Genomic DNA, 17,431 nt, shown 5'->3' on the forward strand with positions numbered 1-17,431 from the left:
TGGGAAAAAGGTGTCTCCACTGAAGCTTTATCACCAATCCTTGTTTCCACAACAACCCAACATTTTCAAAATCCAGTAGTCACCGGGACAGAAAGTGAGGGGAAATCTTCAAAACAGGGGTGCAGACAGTAAAACAAATGGTACAGGGGTATTAACCCTTCCCTATGCTATCCAAAAAACAAAAAAATTATTTATTTGGCTGGAGCTACACTTAAAAAAATATACCTGTTACGACTTACAAACAAATTCGACTTAAAGTGGTTGTAAACCCACTTTGTTGACATTTACCTATAGGTAATCCTATATTAAGGCTTACCTATAGGTGCTATATATATGTCCTAAACATGTACCGATTAGGAGATATTTACAGTGCATGCAGCCGATGACGTCATCGGTGCATGTGCTCTGAAGGAACGGCCACCCCTGCCATTCCTTCAGAGCCCTGTGCTGTGAACGGCCGCTCCTGCGCGCCAATCAGATGGCCGGAGGACGCGATCCAGGAAGCAGGACGGCCGAACTTGTCGGCCGTCCTGTTGGCACTGCAGGGGCTTCGTTTTTAGGTAAGTACTTCATAATGAGCTAGTATTCGATGAATACTAGCTCATTATGCCTTTGTCTTTACAGGTTTTTTTTTTTACATTTTTTTTTTCAGCGGGTTTACTTCCTCTTTAAGAAGAAACCTACAGTCCCCATCTTGTTTGTAACCCAGGGACCGCCTGTAATGTAAAAGGTTTACATAAAGCAGTTTTCATTGCATACCATATTTTTCACCCTGTGACATTACAGAATCTCTGTGCTTCTCTATGCAATGAGGGCAGGTCATGGGTGGAAGGGGACAGAAGAGTGCTGTGCATAGCTTCCTACCTCAGTCCTCTCAAGAATCCGCAGTCTAATGCAAGAAGTGGGTTGGCTCTTGGGAGGAGTTATGCAAATATCTAATGCCTTGATGGGGAAAGGGGGGGGGGTGTCAGGCTGGAGGAGACTATTTGCATTCATACCCCCCCAAGTAATGCCCACATGTCAGGATGAACCTCAAAAAATTGAAAGAACTTAATTCCAATGAATGAAAGGGAAGGTCCAGGGACAGTCAGGCTGGGGAGGGAAGACTGGAGGAGGCTGGGGAGGGAAGACTGGAGGAGGCTGGGGAGGGAAGACTGGATGAGGCTGGGGAGGGAAGACTGGATGAGGCTGGGGAGGGAAGACTGGATGAGGCTGGGGAGGGAAGACTGGAGGAGGCTGGGGAGGGAAGACTGGAGGAGGCTGGGGAGGGAAGACTGGAGGAGGCTGGGGAGGGAAGACTGGAGGAGGCTGGGGAGGGAAGACTGGATGAGGCTGGGGAGGGAAGACTGGATGAGGCTGGGGAGGGAAGACTGGATGAGGCTGGGGAGGGAAGACTGGATGAGGCTGGGGAGGGAAGACTGGATGAGGCTGGGGAGGGAAGACTGGAGGAGGCTGGGGAGGGAAGACTGGAGGAGGCTGGGGAGGGAAGACTGGAGGAGGCTGGGGAGGGAAGACTGGATGAGGCTGGGGAGGGAAGACTGGATGAGGCTGGGGAGGGAAGACTGGATGAGGCTGGGGAGGGAAGACTGGATGAGGCTGGGGAGGGAAGACTGGAGGAGGCTGGGGAGGGAAGACTGGAGGAGGCTGGGGAGGGAAGACTGGAGGAGGCTGGGGAGGGAAGACTGGAGGAGGCTGGGGAGGGAAGACTGGAGGAGGCTGGGGAGGGAAGACTGGAGGAGGCTGGAGAGGGAAGACTGGAGGAGGCTGGGGAGGGAAGACTGGATGAGGCTGGGGAGGGAAGACTGGATGAGGCTGGGGAGGGAAGACTGGATGAGGCTGGGGAGGGAAGACTGGAGGAGGCTGGATGTTCTCTAGCCAGAAAAAGAGGCAAACTCTGACTTGCTGCAGCTTCTAATGCACATAGTGAGAAGCTCGCAGTGTGCAGTGAAATCAGAGTAAGTAATTCCAGTACATGTACAACGATGCAAGACTGAAGGGAAAGCTGGAGTTCACCTTTTACATATCCAGTGATGGTGAAACTTGGCACCCCAGATGTTTTGGAACTACATTTCCCATGATGCTCATCTACACTGCAGAGTACAGAAGCATCATGGGAAATGTAGTTCCAAAACATCCGGGGTGCCAAGGTTTGCCACCATTGAGTCATATACAGTACATTGCATGTAATGAGGATTCATTAGGAAAGGAGAGTTTTGGAGTAAGGCCCCCTTTCACACTTGTGTGACTTAAAAGTCGTGCAATTTTACCGCGACTTGAAGCAATGTGTATGTCTTTGGACCCGAGTCAAAACGCATTAAAATCAGCCAAAAGTTGTGCAGGAACTACTTTGAAGTCGTTGCGACTTGAAGTCGCACAGATATGAACGGTACTCATTGGAAATCATGGAGAACGACTTGTCATGTGACTTTGCAGACCCAAATCGCAGGACAAGTCGCACAAATGTGAAAGGGGCCTAAATGAGATTTAATACAAGGCTCAGGCGGAAACACTAAAGACAAATCCTTTAATGTGAACCGGTCCTGCTTACACAGATAAGGCTGACAAATGACTTCTGTCAACCAAGTCTGACCTCCTAGAAATCCAAAGACGCTGGTCCCGGAGCCCCCACAGTAAGCAGCTTTCTATGTGTGTGTCCATTCAGACACACAGCCATGGCTTGGCTCCGCCCCCTCCTCATTGGCTTACTGACTTTGATTGACAGCCGCGGGAGCCAATGGCTGGCTCTCATCCAATCAGGAGGGGGAGTCCCTGGCAGCCAAGTCTCTCGCACAACATCGCTGGATCGAGATGGGGCTCAGGTAAGTATTAGGGGGCTGCTGCACACTGAAGGTTTTCTATCTTAATGCATAGAGTGCATTCAAATAAAAAAATACCTTCTGCCTTTAGAACCACTTTAAATGTTTTCTTCAGTAGTTCCCTACACAGCTTGATTCAGGCCAGGAGATGAAGGGGGAGCAATGTAAACTAATAATGCTTTACTACACTGTACAAAACAGGGAGCTGGCTGATAGGAGGAGAGGGCACAGGGCTGACCCCATCAGCTGCTCTTTCACTATCCAATCACAGGCTGGATTGGTCCATGACCAAGTTCGCATTGCTTTAAAGACATTAATGGCTTGTTCTAACTGGAGGCAGAGGTGTGGTAAAATGAGAAGACTGAGCCACATTTTTACAGCCCCCTCTTTACCTGAAGAGGCAGCAGCCAGGGGTAAACATATGCCACGGCTGTGATAATTGATTTTGAGGCCACAGCAGGAATTATACCCTGGTGTGGCGCACTGCCAAATGCGACCCATTCAAGTGAATGGGGCCGCTCTGCAACCACATGCAATGCACATGACTGCAGTGTGCTAGTGCGGGCTTCAAGGAATTAAAGCAGACGGTGGGGAGGTAAAACAATGCCTCCTCACCACCTGTCATGCTCTTTGAAGAGTGGTCTGAATGTGGATCGCCTCAAAAACACCAAAGCAAGTGTTAACGGGCCCAACAAAAAAAGTGAGATCAGATCCTTGCTCTGCTGTCTAACAGGAATGAGTGGAGCAAAAAACAGCTGAATAACTTTATACTGGCAGGTAAGACATCTCCCCATGTGCAAGTTTAAGTCTTTACTACGTCCTTTACAGTGTAGCGAAGTTCCGGCCTCAGAAAGTATTTTTCAATAAAAATACCCCCGGGACAGTCAGGAATAGTACATTCCACAATGGATAGCCTCTGATCTGTCCCGCTCGCACTTACCTGCAAGAAGAAATACTTACCTTGAAAATTTCTTCTCCAGCGCTGCCATCTCAGGTGTGGGCAGCTGAAGCCGCAGCGTCCTCTTCCGTGTCCTCTTCTCCCAGAATGCCCTGCACCGGCCCCGCTCGTCATGTCCGGTGCAGACGTGTCATTTCTGCACAGCTTCTGGGCATTCCCAGAAGCTGTTTAGCGGTGAATGACGTGCCTGCACCAGAAGTGATAAGCGGGGACGGTGCAGGCACATTGACTCCTGGGAGCGATGACATTCAGCTCCCAGGAGTCAATGCAAGAAGGAAGTGACGGCGCGGGCCGCGGCAGCAGAGGGAGGAAGAGGGAGAAAGGTGAGTATATTTTCTTCAATATCAAGGTAAGTAAAAAAAAAAATAAAAAATTGTGACTATCCATTTCTTTTACAGGTGACACTGAGCAAGCGGATGGGCCAAAAGTGCATTTTGAGGCCGGAACTCCGCTTTAACCACTTAAGCCCCGGAGGATTTGGCTGCTAAACGACCAGGGGGTATTTTGCGATTCGGCACTGCGTGAATTTAACGGACAATTGCACGGTCGTGCGACGCTGTACCTAAGCGAATTTGGCGTCCTTTTTTTCCCCACAAACAGAGCTTTCTTTTGGTAGTATTTGATCACCTGTGCGATTTTTTGATCACGCGCTATAAACAAAAAAAGAGCGTCAATTTTGCAAAAATAACAATATTTTTCACATTTTTTTATATGAAATTCCCCCCAAAAAAAATGTAAAAATCAAAATTTTTTAACATTTTCGGCCAATTTGTTTTATGCTACATATGTTTGGTAAAAAAAAAAAAAAAAAAAAAAAAAAAAAAAAAAAAAAAAAAAAAAAAAATCGCAAAAAGCGTATTTTTATTGGTTTGCGCAAAAGTTATCGCGTTTACTAACAAAGGGAAAGATTTCTGTCATTTTTTTTTTTTAACGCGTAATGGCGGCGATCTGCGATTTTTTTTTGCGGTACTGCGACATTGGGGCGGACAGATCGGACCCTTGACTGACATTTTTGACACTTTTGGGGTTACCAGTGACATTTCTACAGTAATCAGTGCTATACATATGCACTGTTACTGTAAAAATTCACTGGTAGTGAAGGGGTTAACTTTATTTGGGAGGGAGGGGCTGTGTGTGTCCCTAGGGGCGTGCTTTCTACTGTGATTGGCTGTGGCTTGAGCTGTAAGGACACTGATCAACGGATCTACATACTAGATCCGTGTGATCAGTGTCTTTACAGAGAGGAGAATGACAGGTGGCTTGTTTACACAAGCTGCCTGACTTTCTCCCTCTCCCCCGCCGATCGCAGAGTGGCCGGCGGACATCGGGTCCGCTGGTCACACGTGCGGGGGGGTCCGTGACCGCGCTTGCTCCCCAGACCCTCCCAGGCTAGTGACGTACCGATACGTCACTCTGCTTGTGAGGGGCTGACTGCCGCAGTATATAGTCGTGCGGCGGTCGGCAAGCGGTTAAAGTGATACTAAACACACATAGTTTCATTTGCACTTTATGTAAATGAATGACGGACCTGTATTTATTGTAATTAAAAAATTAAGTATGTGATCCCGCTCCACCCCAGCCTGTCTGCAGGGAAACATCAGCAGAAGGAATTTCTAGTACTCTGCTGCTGGTCACATGTTCAAAAAAAAAAAAAAAAAGCCTTCAGAATATGGAAAAAAATAAATAAATAAATAATATTTTTCACTTTCTGCTATATAACATTTCCAAAAAAAAAAAAAAATTTTAAAATCAAAATGTTTAACATTTTATGCCAATTTGTTGTCTGCTACAAATTTTTAGCAAAAAAAACGATGGCGGTTTCCATGCAGCATCCAGGTCTCCTCACAACAGACAGAAAAACAGCTGCATGGAAGCCGCCATACTCTGATTTTCACCTGCTGGTCCGGTCCTGTCTGTGAGAAGTTCAGTGTTAGGCCCCTTTCACACAGACGGACCGTTCAGATCCGCCTGTCAGTTTTTTTGGCGGAACTGAACGGTCACCCCATGCATCTCTATGGGGGATCGGATGTCAGCGGAGACATGTCCCCTGACATCCGATCCGTCAAATCTGGACAGATGGAAACCCTATTTTCCATCCATCCAGTGGATCGGAAGAGAACGGACCGACGGTCCGTTCCCATCCGATTCCCCCATAGAGATGTATGGGGATCTGACAGCTGTGACTCTGCACACAGCCGTCATTCTCCTGCTCAGCGAGGAATCAGCGAATCGATCCCCCACTGAGATAAACGGAGTCCGTCCGACGGAGCGGATAGTGTAAAAGAGCCCTTATTGATTGGGGCTGCTGAAGGCGTTTAATGCATCGATCGAGGCTCAGCTCATCCCACCATATAAGATATACATCTGCACTGATTTCATTTGATTCTGGTTAGCAGCCATCCATCCGTGTGATCACTGTGGAGTTGCATGCAACACTTGAGTTCGTTTGCTGTGTTCACTCACTGCTCACCTTTCAACTGTATCCGGATTCATTATGAACTTTTTCACATTGTTTTCATTTAGGCCCCTTTCACACTTGTGCGACTTGTCATGCGATTTCGCAGTCCCAAATCGCATGACAAGTCGTTCTCAATGATTCCCATTCATATCTGTGCGACTTGAAGTAGTCCCTGCACTACTTTGCCACGATTTTGATGCATTTTGAGGAAAAGACAATCCAAGCCCAGTCAAAATCATGGCAAAATCGTGCGACTTTGAAGTCGCACAAGTGTGAAAGGGGCCTTATTCACATTTGGACTTTGAGCGCTATGTTTTTGTCACAAACATCTCTGTTGACATTGCACTGATTTTTTAGGTACTTACTCTTTAGAGCATATATATGCCAAGATTTGTTCGTTTCATGCAATGTTCATCCTATTAGCGCACTAGTACACATTTTTTCATTTATTTTTTTCCCACGGTTCAGGGAATTCTAGGTGCTGCTTGTATACCATTGGACTATAGCGCATCTTATCTTTACCACATGCAAGTTTATTGTTAGTTGGAATATTCCAGAGTTTCTCCAGTCCTGTTTTGCCCCATTATATCTGTTTTTTATGTTAAGTGCCCCTGTTCTAAAATTTAGTCGGACCTGTGAAAATTCCGGACCCTCGTCACTTCCGGGGACGCTGCGTCACCACCAGCTGCTGCGAGCCCCGGTGCGCATGCGCACAAGGCATTTTCAAGGTCCGATGAAATTCTAAGACTTACGAACAGCTGACTGAGAGGAGGAGGGGCTGAGGTGGGACGCACACACCACCGCAGGAAAATTTTACAACACCGCCGCGCAGAGCTGACTTAGAGGAAGCGGGAAGGAAGTGACTACTCGTACTAAATAGTAATGATAAAAAAATGTTTAGTATTTGTTATTTTTTTTTATCATTACTGTTTAGTATGAGTAGTCACTTCCTTCCCTCCTCCTGTAAGTCAGCTCTGCAACATGTTCCTTGCTCGATGACGCGGCGGTGTTGTAACATTATCCCGCAGCGGTGTGTGCGTCCCACCCCCTCCTCCTCTCGGTCAGCTGTTCGTAAGGGCCCTTTCACACGGGCGATCCGATCAGATCCGCCTGTCAGTGTTTTAGGCGGATCTGATCGGATCCTCCATGCAGCTCTATGAGGCAGCGGATGTCAGTGGAGACATGTCCTCTGACACCCGCTGCCATCCGTATCCGATCCTGTCCGTGAAATCTGGACGGATGGAAACCCTATTTTTCCATCCGTTCAGTGATCGGATCGGATGAGAGCGGACAGGCGGTCCAGTCTCATCCGATCCCCCATAGAGGGCAGCGGGGGCTGAGACACCTCCCTCTCCGCTCTGCAAGCACAGACGGAGCTGTCATCCGCCGGCTCAGCGGGGATCGCGGATCGATCCCCGCTGAGCAACACGGATCCGCCTACGGAGGCGGACCGTGTGAAAGAGGCCTTAGTCTTAGAATTTTATCGGACCTTGAAAATGCATGCGCACTGGGGCTCGCATCAGCTTGGTTATGACATAGTGTAACCGGAAGTGACGAGGGTCCGGAATTTTCATGGGTCAGACGAAATTTTAGAACACTGGTTCACATTTGTGCGATGTGGGAACGCTGCGAATATGCAGCGTGTTCCTGCATCGCATCCGCACCTCTGGCAGTTCACACTGCCATATGCGATACTCAGGGGGTGTCAATTAAAAGTTAACGACACCCCCATATCAGATCGCATATCGCAGTGCGATCTGAAAGTTCGCACAGAATCGCAATCGCACTAGTGTGAACCACCATGCGATCCGATTCTGCTGCGGACCAAAAATAGGGTCCTGTGCGTGTTAGGTGCGAATTCAGCCATACAAACTGTATGGCTGAAATTTGCACCGCACAGACATCGCATGTAATTTTAGGAGCAGTGCGCTCCAAATTACATGCGATCTCTGTGATCGCACAAATGTAAACCGGCACTTAATGTCTCACGCACACCTGTGCCTTTTAGCCTTCATGCATTACAATAAAATCCTGCTTGCCGCATATTTGATGTACTTTCCTGAAGAGTTCAATGGTAACGCACCGCACAGATGTACACCAGCCCTTGAGTATTGCTACTCTCAGCACCCAGCAATTATTACAGTTACAGCGCGATGGGGTGATTTAACCTGTGTAGGAAAGATGTATATACTTACCTATTTTAGGCTGCTCCAGTCACATGATCTGGCTCCCTTGTGTCAGCCAGCAGTGGCTGCAGGGGAGAGGAGGGAGTGCTGGGACATGGAAACCTATGGGTGACATCACCGCTCCCAGGCATTCCAGCTGTTGTCAAGCACTCTCCCCTCTTCCCTGCAGCCACCACTGGCTGACCTACAGGGGATCACATGACCAGAAAACTTTTTTACACAGGTTTGTCAGCATGTGTTAGGAGGGGGGAGGGAGCATTTTTAAAACTAGTTAGCTGTTGTCTGGAATTCTACTATAAAGTGTTACTAAACCCACAACAGTAAAATCAGTCTGTATATGCAGTAAAGCATGCTTGTTATACTCCCTGTGAACCTAAGGGGTTAATCCTGCGCATTGTGTAAAATGGCTGTTTGATCCTGTCTTTGATCCTCCCCCCTTCTTCCACAGTCCCCAATCCATCTCCTGATAGTACAGAGCCTTGGGGGCTTTCTGCACATGCTCAGTTTGGTGTGTATTGCTAGAGTGTTTTTTTTTTTGGGTGCATTTGATCTGCACAGGGCCAATCAGCATTGTCCAGACAGAGGATCAGAGGGTCCTGTAGCCTCATAGGACAGTCAGAGAAGAATATAAACTCCTACAAGCTTCAACCAGACACAAATAGAAGTCACATGACTGCTATATACTGCTGATGAGAAAAGGTATTTAGCAGTTTATATTTACTATTAATTGCATTTCCATGTTCCCATATTGTGGGAGAGCAGATATAGTGACAGCCGTCCCATTAAAGTGAATGGGACTGTCGGTGAGTCAATTGAGGGACAGAGGAGGAGCCGCTGCGGGACAGAGATGACAGTTGCTCTCTAAAGATTATGATTTTAATTAAGTTGAATTAAATCAAGCCTTTCAATTAGTATTTGAAACCATGATTTAAATCAAATCCACCCTGACTCTTCCCGCACGTTGAAGGCAAAATCTGTCTCAATTTACATACATTCAGCTTAGGACACTTCAGAAGAAAGAAAACATTTTTTTGTGTAGGGTGTCCAGATGTGTAGAATACCTGATTTCTCGCCACCAGCTGTGGTTTCTCCTGGCGGATTCTGTCTCCTATCCGACAGGTCGATTATTTGAAGCGATTGGGAGGTGGAGAAGCCTCAGATTTTCAATACATGGGCCATGAGAACGATAAATATATCCACACTTCTTTTACAGGCAAACTATTAGGTATGCTCACACCAGTGGCAGCCAGTGCGTTGGGGGCGCAGCCCCCCCATCCATGCGTCCGGCCCCCTAATCTGCATGCGGGGCGCCAGACGCATGGAGTTCAATGGGGCTTTTTTTTAACCACCTGATTAGAGCCAGAGGCTCTAATAGGCTTCAGCAAAGGGTGGACCAGGGGCGCAGAGCAGTGCGCCCCGAGCCCACCCATGGTGTGACAACAGCGAATGAAAATTCGCTATTGTCACACGGATCCTCCTCCTGGCTAATCAGGAAGCAGGTCTAAGACCCGCTTCCTGATTGGCCGAAAGGCAAACCCCATGCCATTGGCCGAGGAGGGAGGACTGAGGACTCGAGGAGATGTGGGGACTGAAGAGAAGCCGCCGCTACAGGTAAGTGGTCTCGGGGGGGGGGGGGGCTTGGCACGCTGTCCATTTTGCATTGAAAGGGGGCACGCTGGTCATTCTGCATTGAAAGGGGGCACGCTGTGGTCACTCTGCATTGAAAGGGGGCACGCTGGTCATTCTGCATTGAAAGGGGGCACACTGTGGTCACTCTGCATTGAAGGGGGCACACTATACCTTGATTACTGAAGGTCCCTTTCACACTTTTGTGACCTCAAAGTCACACAATTTTTACAGCGTTTTTTTGCCGCAAAGCAATGCCTATTACATTTTTCTGTTTGTGCCTCCCCCCAAAAAAATTTTGAGCACCAGCCGCCACTGCTCACAGCCTACAAAGCTCAAGCTACGGTGGAACGACAAGCCCCACGATAGATTGTTGTAAGGAAACAGGTGAGCCATTGAATAGAAGATCCTTGTACAGCGCATGACATAGGGTTTGTCCCTGCATAATACACCCTGACTGCCCAGTCTTAGTATGGCTGACTAATCACCTTTCATCAGTATTATCCTAAAGCAGTCTTAACGATTAACCTCCTAATGAGATAAGTGATGCGTGAGCAATCAGCAGTAAATGCAGATTATTTTCCTTTTAAACAACCAAACTTTTGGCACACCCGAAATGGGGACAAAGAACAGAAAATCTCTCTACATGTTGAACTGTATAATTTCTTGCAGAGTTTGCTTACTCTTCACGGAGTTGAACTCTGGGGCTGCAGCCAAGACGGCACTCCAAAAGGACAAAGCCTTCCTAGGTAAGCTTGGATGCACATTCCAGTGGGAATAGTTCTGGCTACTTAAGGTGAATTTTAGCTCTGAATAACCTTTGTGCAGCAGACAGGCCATAAAGAAGGACTGTAGATGTTACTTCAATACGCCCACTTTTATACTACAAGCTGTGTGGCATGTACTGTCACTCATTAATAAAAACACCCAACTGTGGACCTCTCCTTCTAATGAGTGCACCTGAAAGCACGCGCATCTACAACAGCACTAAGCTGAGCGGAGTTAATGAATGACTGTTAACCACGTCCCGCGAATCGACATAGCCCTACGTCTGCTCAGAGAAGTGGTTGCACCGGGATGCGGGATGATCCCTTCAGCTAGAAGCATCAACCCTGTACCATTTTTTAGAGCCGGCTTTCAGGTGATAACAACTGATGTGGCTCGGGGAGCCGCTCGGCTGTTATCCCAGCGAGCGGGAGGGGACGCTCCCTCCCCCCCTCCCGCGGCTCTGCCCGGGTCTCCTGCCCCACCAAGAGACCCGAGCGACCATCCGGTACGTCCCCCGGCTGGTTGGAGTCCCAAACAAAGCCGAATACAGCTTTGATCGGGTCTCCGATGTAGTAACCCAGAAGCGACGTGATAACATCATGGCCGGGTTACTGGGCGGCTAAAGGCGCCAAATTTAAAAAAACTGTCAGTTTTAAAAAATGCAGATTTCCACATTTTGAATTCATTAAAGTGCAGAGGAGGGGTCTGGAGTCTTTTAGACCCCCGATCCCTCCATAAAGAGTGCCTGTCACTGCCTATTACTGTCACAAGGGATGTTTACATTGCTTGTGACCGCAACAAAAGTGATCAGATTTTATTTTTTATTTTTTTAAACTGTGCTAAACTTAAAATCGATAAGAAAAAAAAAAATTTAAAAGCGCCCCGTCGCCAAGAGCTTGCACACGAAAGAAAACACATATGTAAGTTGTGCCCGCAAATGAAAGCGCTGTTCAAACCACACGTGGGCTATCGCCGCCATCAACAATGCAAGAGCAATAATTCTAAAAAAAAAAAAAAAAAAAAGAAGAGCTACTCCAACTCTAAACTGGTAACTAGGGATGCACCGAAATGAAATTCTTGGCCGAAGCCTAAGCCGAATAATAATGAAATGCTTGGCCGAAGGCCGAATACCGAACGCGGTGTTTCACATTTTTTCCATTTATTTTGCCAATTTTTAGGGGGCACGCTGATGGGCACATTTTATGTTAGGGGGCACGCTGATGGGCAAAACAAAACATTTAAATCAGCATTGCTCTTAACATAAAATGTGCCCATTAGCGTGCCCCTTAAAATAAAATATGCCCATCAGAGTGCCCCTTAACATAAAATATGCCCATCAGAGTGCCCCTTAACATAAAATATGCCCATCAGAGTGCCCCTTAACATAAAATATGCTCATCAGCATGTACCTTAGCATAAAATAAGGGGCACGCTGATGGCCACATTTTATGTCAAGGGAGCACTCTGTTGGGCACATTTTTTTTTTTTTAAGGGGCACTTTATAGGGCACTCTAATGTAATGAGCATGGCAAGTGGCAACAACATATGGCAGTCTGCACACTAATGCTTGTGCAGCTGCCAGCTACCGTATTCTCCCCCAAATGTGCTCAGCTCCGCATCACACACCTGAACTGCAGCCAGAGCCAAAAGCCGCGAACAGGGGGGCGGGGCGTGGACCTAGTGTGAAGGAGCCGCAGTCAGGAGCAGGGGGCGGGACGCGTGCGTGACGTCACACCCCCTACTCGCGGCCGGACAGGACACCGGCGGCGTGTGAGAAGGGAGCCGTGAGCCGCAATGAGGAAGGTGAGCGGTCAGGGCGGAAGCTGACATTGTTCGGCTCAAAATTATTCGGCCTTTTGACTTATTCGGCCGAATGCCGAAAGTGCTATTTTCTCTATTTTTGGCCGAATAATGTTCGGCCGCCGAATATTCGGTGCATCCCTACTGGTAACTGTTAAAAAAATTTGAAAGCGTCGCCTATGGAGATTTTTATGTACCCTAGTTTGTCGCCATTCCACATGTGTGCACAATTTTAAACCATAACATGTTAGGTATCTATTTACTCGGCGTGACATCTTTCACAATATACAAAATGGCGTTTGAAAGAACGCTGTGCAAATACCGCGTGACAAAAAAATACTGCAACGACCGACATTTTTTTTCCAGGGTCTTTGCTAAAAAAAAAATATCTATCTATCTATGTATGTGTGTGTGTATATATATATATATATATATATATATATATATATATATATATATATATATATATATATAATGTTTGGGGGTTCTAAGTAATTTTCTAGCTAAAAATACTGATCTTTAACTTGTAAACAACACGTGTCAGAAATGGGCTCGGTCCAGACGTGGTTAAAGTGGTTGCAAACCTCAGTCATGGAATCTGAGCAAGGCACATATATTGGCCCATACACACTATAAGAAAATCAGCCGAACATTTTTGTCCGAGGAACAATCGTACGATTTTCCGATAGTGGTCAACAACCACTTTTATAATAATGCAAAAAAAAAAAAAAATTGTGCCTGAATTGCCCTGTAATGTGTATGTTAGGTTTGCACAGATACCGCTATCAGTGCCGATACTAAGGCTGCATTCACACTTGAGCGTATCGTTTTCACGCTTATTTTAACCGTGATTTTCAGGTGTTTTTGGAGGCAGGCATTGACATCTATCAAAAACGCTGGTAATCAGCCCAAAAAGAAGCTCATGTACTTTTTTCAGCTACAGGCGTTTTGCTTCATGCGTTAAAACGCTCAGATGTGAACAGGGGCCATTTAAATGAATGGGGTTTTACTTGTTGGGCGTTTTGGAACGTTTTTTTTTAGCGTTTTTGGAGCTGAAAAACGCTCAAAAACGTCCAGGTGTGAATGGAGCCTAAGCGTTTGCACGATTACTTGTACTTGTTCAAATGCTCTGATACCTGAAACCAATACCTTTGCGGTGTGATTTTAGCCCATACAAAATGAAGGGCCTCAAATTGATGTTATTTGAACAGGAATGCGGTGCGATTCCTGACCGAATCACGTGGTTTCCTGTACTGTTCCTGCGTAAACCCAGGTTGAGGTCGCTATGACATGCGGTGTGGGAAACGGCATGCGATTTGGATAGGAATCCCACCACATTCCTGTTCAAATCACATGCAATTCTTTGTAGAGCGATTTCAGCCCATTCATTTTGTATGGGCTCATGTGATCGGTATCTGCGAGTACTTGACCAAATTTGTACTCACCAGTAAAAACCAGTATCCATCTAACCCTAGTGTATGACATTAGATTGTAAGCTCCTTTGGAGACAGTGAGGAATGTAAATGTTTCTACACACTAGTAAAGCGCCCCCAGAATTTTATGGTACAATACAGATACAACAGTAAATATCTTCAGAGACTGACCTCAATGGCAGGGTAATAATTGTAATTCCAGTACCAGAAAGTCCTTGGCAAGTAGCCCTGGATAAGATGGTGTTCTGGAACAAACGGGTGGAAGGTCTCCTTCCCACTGGTGTCTCTGGAATCTCCCGCTTTGACATGAATGTTCTCCATACATTTCCCAAGTGCCAAATCCTCCACCGAGGAGCTGTGGGTACATTTTTCTTCCTTGAAGGCATTCACAAACCTTTTCAGGGCTTCTTTGCTGAGCACGTACCCGGCCCCACCGCTCATATACCCCTGCTTCACGTAGGGCTTAAACCTTCTTCCAAAGTAAATGGGGTCATCTGGATTATACTTTGACAAAAGCCAACGTAAGTTGTCCACCACCACATACGTGTCATCGTCGGCTTTCATGAACCAGTCGGCCTCGTCCAGGTGGTGGTCGTAAACGTACTGGAAGGCCTTAATTGTCTTCCAATAAAGCTGGTCTCTGCCCTCCTTTGTGTCCAGCCCCACGGTGGGGAAGTCTTTGTTTTCTTCGGAGCTCATATACAAGACTTTATTACACCTCTGAGCCCAGGTTGCCTTAACGTGTTTTGTCTTCTTGTCCAGGTTTTGAGGACCGGTCATAACCCAGCAGAGGATTCTCACCTTCTTGTGCAAATCTTCAGATACATGGACATCTTCATCTGAAGAGGAATGAGATGGCAATATATTAAAAAAAAAAAGAGCATTTTTAATATAAAGATATAAAATGTACAGTGCCTTGCGAAAGTATTCGGCCCCCTTGAACTTTTCGACCTTTTACAACAGTGTCTTGGACCTGCCTGGTGTGTTCCTTGCTCTTCATGATGCTCTCTGTGCTTTAAATGGACCTCTGAGACTATCACAGTGCAGGTGCATTCATACAGAGACTTGATTACACACAGGTGGATTCTATTTATCATCATTAGTCATTTAGGTCAACATTGGATCATTCAGAGATCCTCACTGAACTTCTGGAGAGAGTTTGCTGCACTGAAAGTAAAGGGGCTGAATAATTTTGCACGCCCAATTTTTCAGTTTATTTGTTAAAGTTTGAAATATCCAATACATTTCGTTCCACTTCATGATTGTGTCCCACTTGTTGTTGATTCTTCACAAAAAATTACAGTTTTATATCTTTGTGAAGAATCAACAACAAGTTGGACACAATCATGAAGTGGAACGAAATTTATTGGATATTTCAAACTTTGTTAACAAATAAAAAACTGAAAAATTGGGCGTGCAAAATTATTCAGCCCCTTTACTTTCAGTGCAGCAAACTCTCTCCAGAAGTTCAGTGAGGATCTCTGAATGATCCAATGTTGACCTAAATGACTAATGATGATAAACAGAATCCACCTGTGTGTAATCAAGTCTCCGTATAAATGCACCTGCACTGTGATAGTCTCAGAGGTCCGTTTAAAGCGCAGAGAGCATCATGAAGAACAAGGAACACACCAGGCAGGTCCGAGATACTGTTGTAAAAGGTCGAAAAGTTCAAGGGGGCCGAATACTTTCGCAAGGCACTGTATGTTTGGGAAATGTATAAAACCCACACCACCAGATTGGCGTACCTTAATAAAACTCTATACCTAACCTGTCAACCACACAATGCATATGTGCAGAGATAGGGAGGGTGGTCCCCGACACCCACAGATTCCTCAACCAGTTCTGGACTGGAAGCATTTGCCCCCTTAATGACCAGGCCATTTTTTGGGATTCGGCACTGCGTTACTTTAACGGACAATTGCGCGGTCGTGCAACGCTGTACCCAAATAAAATTGATGCCCTTTTTCTCCCCACAGCGTATTTTGATTGGTTTTCACAAAAAGTTATCGCGTCTACAAACTAGGGGAAAAATTTATGTAATTTTTATTGTTTTCTTTTTTTTTTTTTACTAGTAATGGCGGCGATCTGCAATTTTTAGCAGGACTGCGACATTGCGGCGGACAGATCGGACCCCTAACTGACATTTTTGACACTTTTGGGGGGGACCAGTGACATTACTACAGCAATCAGTGCTAAAAATATGCACTGTTACTGTAATAATGACACTGGCAGGGAAGGGGTTAACATAGGGGTGATCAAAGGGTTAAAGTGGTTGTAAACCCACTCTGATGACATTAGCTGTAAATATCTCCTAAACTTGAACCGTTTAGGAGATATTTACTTTGCATGCAGAAGATGACGTCATTGAGGTATGCGCTCTGAAGAAACGGCCGCTCGTGCCATTTCTCCTGAGCCCTGTGCCGTGACTGGTGGCTCCCACGCGCATGCGTGGGAGTGACGTCACGCGTTTCCGGCCAGTAATACAGCACGGAAGGAAGATGGCTGAAGATGGATGCGGCCGGCAGCAGGGAAAACGTGGGCTTCGTTGCAGGTAAGTTAGGGAGATTCTCCCCCTCGGTTTGCCATTATCATCGAAAGTGAAAGTAAACAAGATCCCAAACTTTAGGTTGTCAAGAGAACAGCAATAGAGAGGACATTTTCCAATGGGGACACATTTTCTGGTGACATCTTGAGATTTCCAATGGGACACAGATGGCAAAAAAAAAAAAAAAAAAACTTTTAACCACTTGTCTACAGTGCACTTTCACCCCCTTCCTGCCCAGACCAATTTCCAGCTTTCAGCGCTCTGACACTTTGAATGACAATTGCGCGGTCATGCTACACTGTACCCATATGAAATTTTTATAATTTTTTTTCACACAAATAGAGCTTTCTTTTGGTGGTATGTAATCACCTTTGGGTTTTTTATTTCTTACAAAAAAAAAAAAAAAATGAAAAAAGTCCAAAAATTTTGAAGTTTTGCTTATTTTCTGAGAGTAAAAAATAAAATTTTATTTAAAATAAATACATTTTTCTCCTTCACTGATGTGCGCTGATGAGGCAGCACTGATGGGCACTGATAGGCTGCACTGATGAGGTGGCACTTATGGGCACTGATGAGGTGGCACTGATGAGGAGGTACTAATATGCCGCACTGATGAGGACTGATAGGTGGCACTGATAGGCGGCACTGATGAGCAGTGATAGGCGGCACTGATGGGTGGCCCTGATGGACACTGACCGGTGGCACTGAGGAGCACTGATGTGCGGCACTGATGAACAGCACCATCAGTGCCCACACTCAGTGCCCATAGTGCTGCCAGTCAGTGCCTAGATGAGCAGGCACTGATGGGCACTGACTGGCAGCACTATGGGCACTGATG

At 46.3% G+C, this 17,431-nt stretch overlaps 1 protein-coding gene across 1 annotated transcript in view; it reads right to left on the reverse strand.

Moving 5' to 3' along the window:
• The window catches only part of C1GALT1 (core 1 synthase, glycoprotein-N-acetylgalactosamine 3-beta-galactosyltransferase 1), a 57,454-nt gene that overhangs the window by 23,800 nt on the left and 16,223 nt on the right, over positions 1-17,431 (reverse strand). The window contains exon 2 of the mRNA XM_082258037.1: positions 14,217-14,884. Coding sequence (XP_082114163.1) covers positions 14,217-14,884 — 668 coding nt within the window. The remainder of the gene's footprint in view (positions 1-14,216; positions 14,885-17,431) is intronic.

The sequence above is a fragment of the Pelophylax lessonae genome, assembly GCF_965119305.1.
Source record: "Pelophylax lessonae genome assembly, chromosome: 5".
NCBI classification, from domain to species: domain Eukaryota; kingdom Metazoa; phylum Chordata; class Amphibia; order Anura; family Ranidae; genus Pelophylax; species Pelophylax lessonae.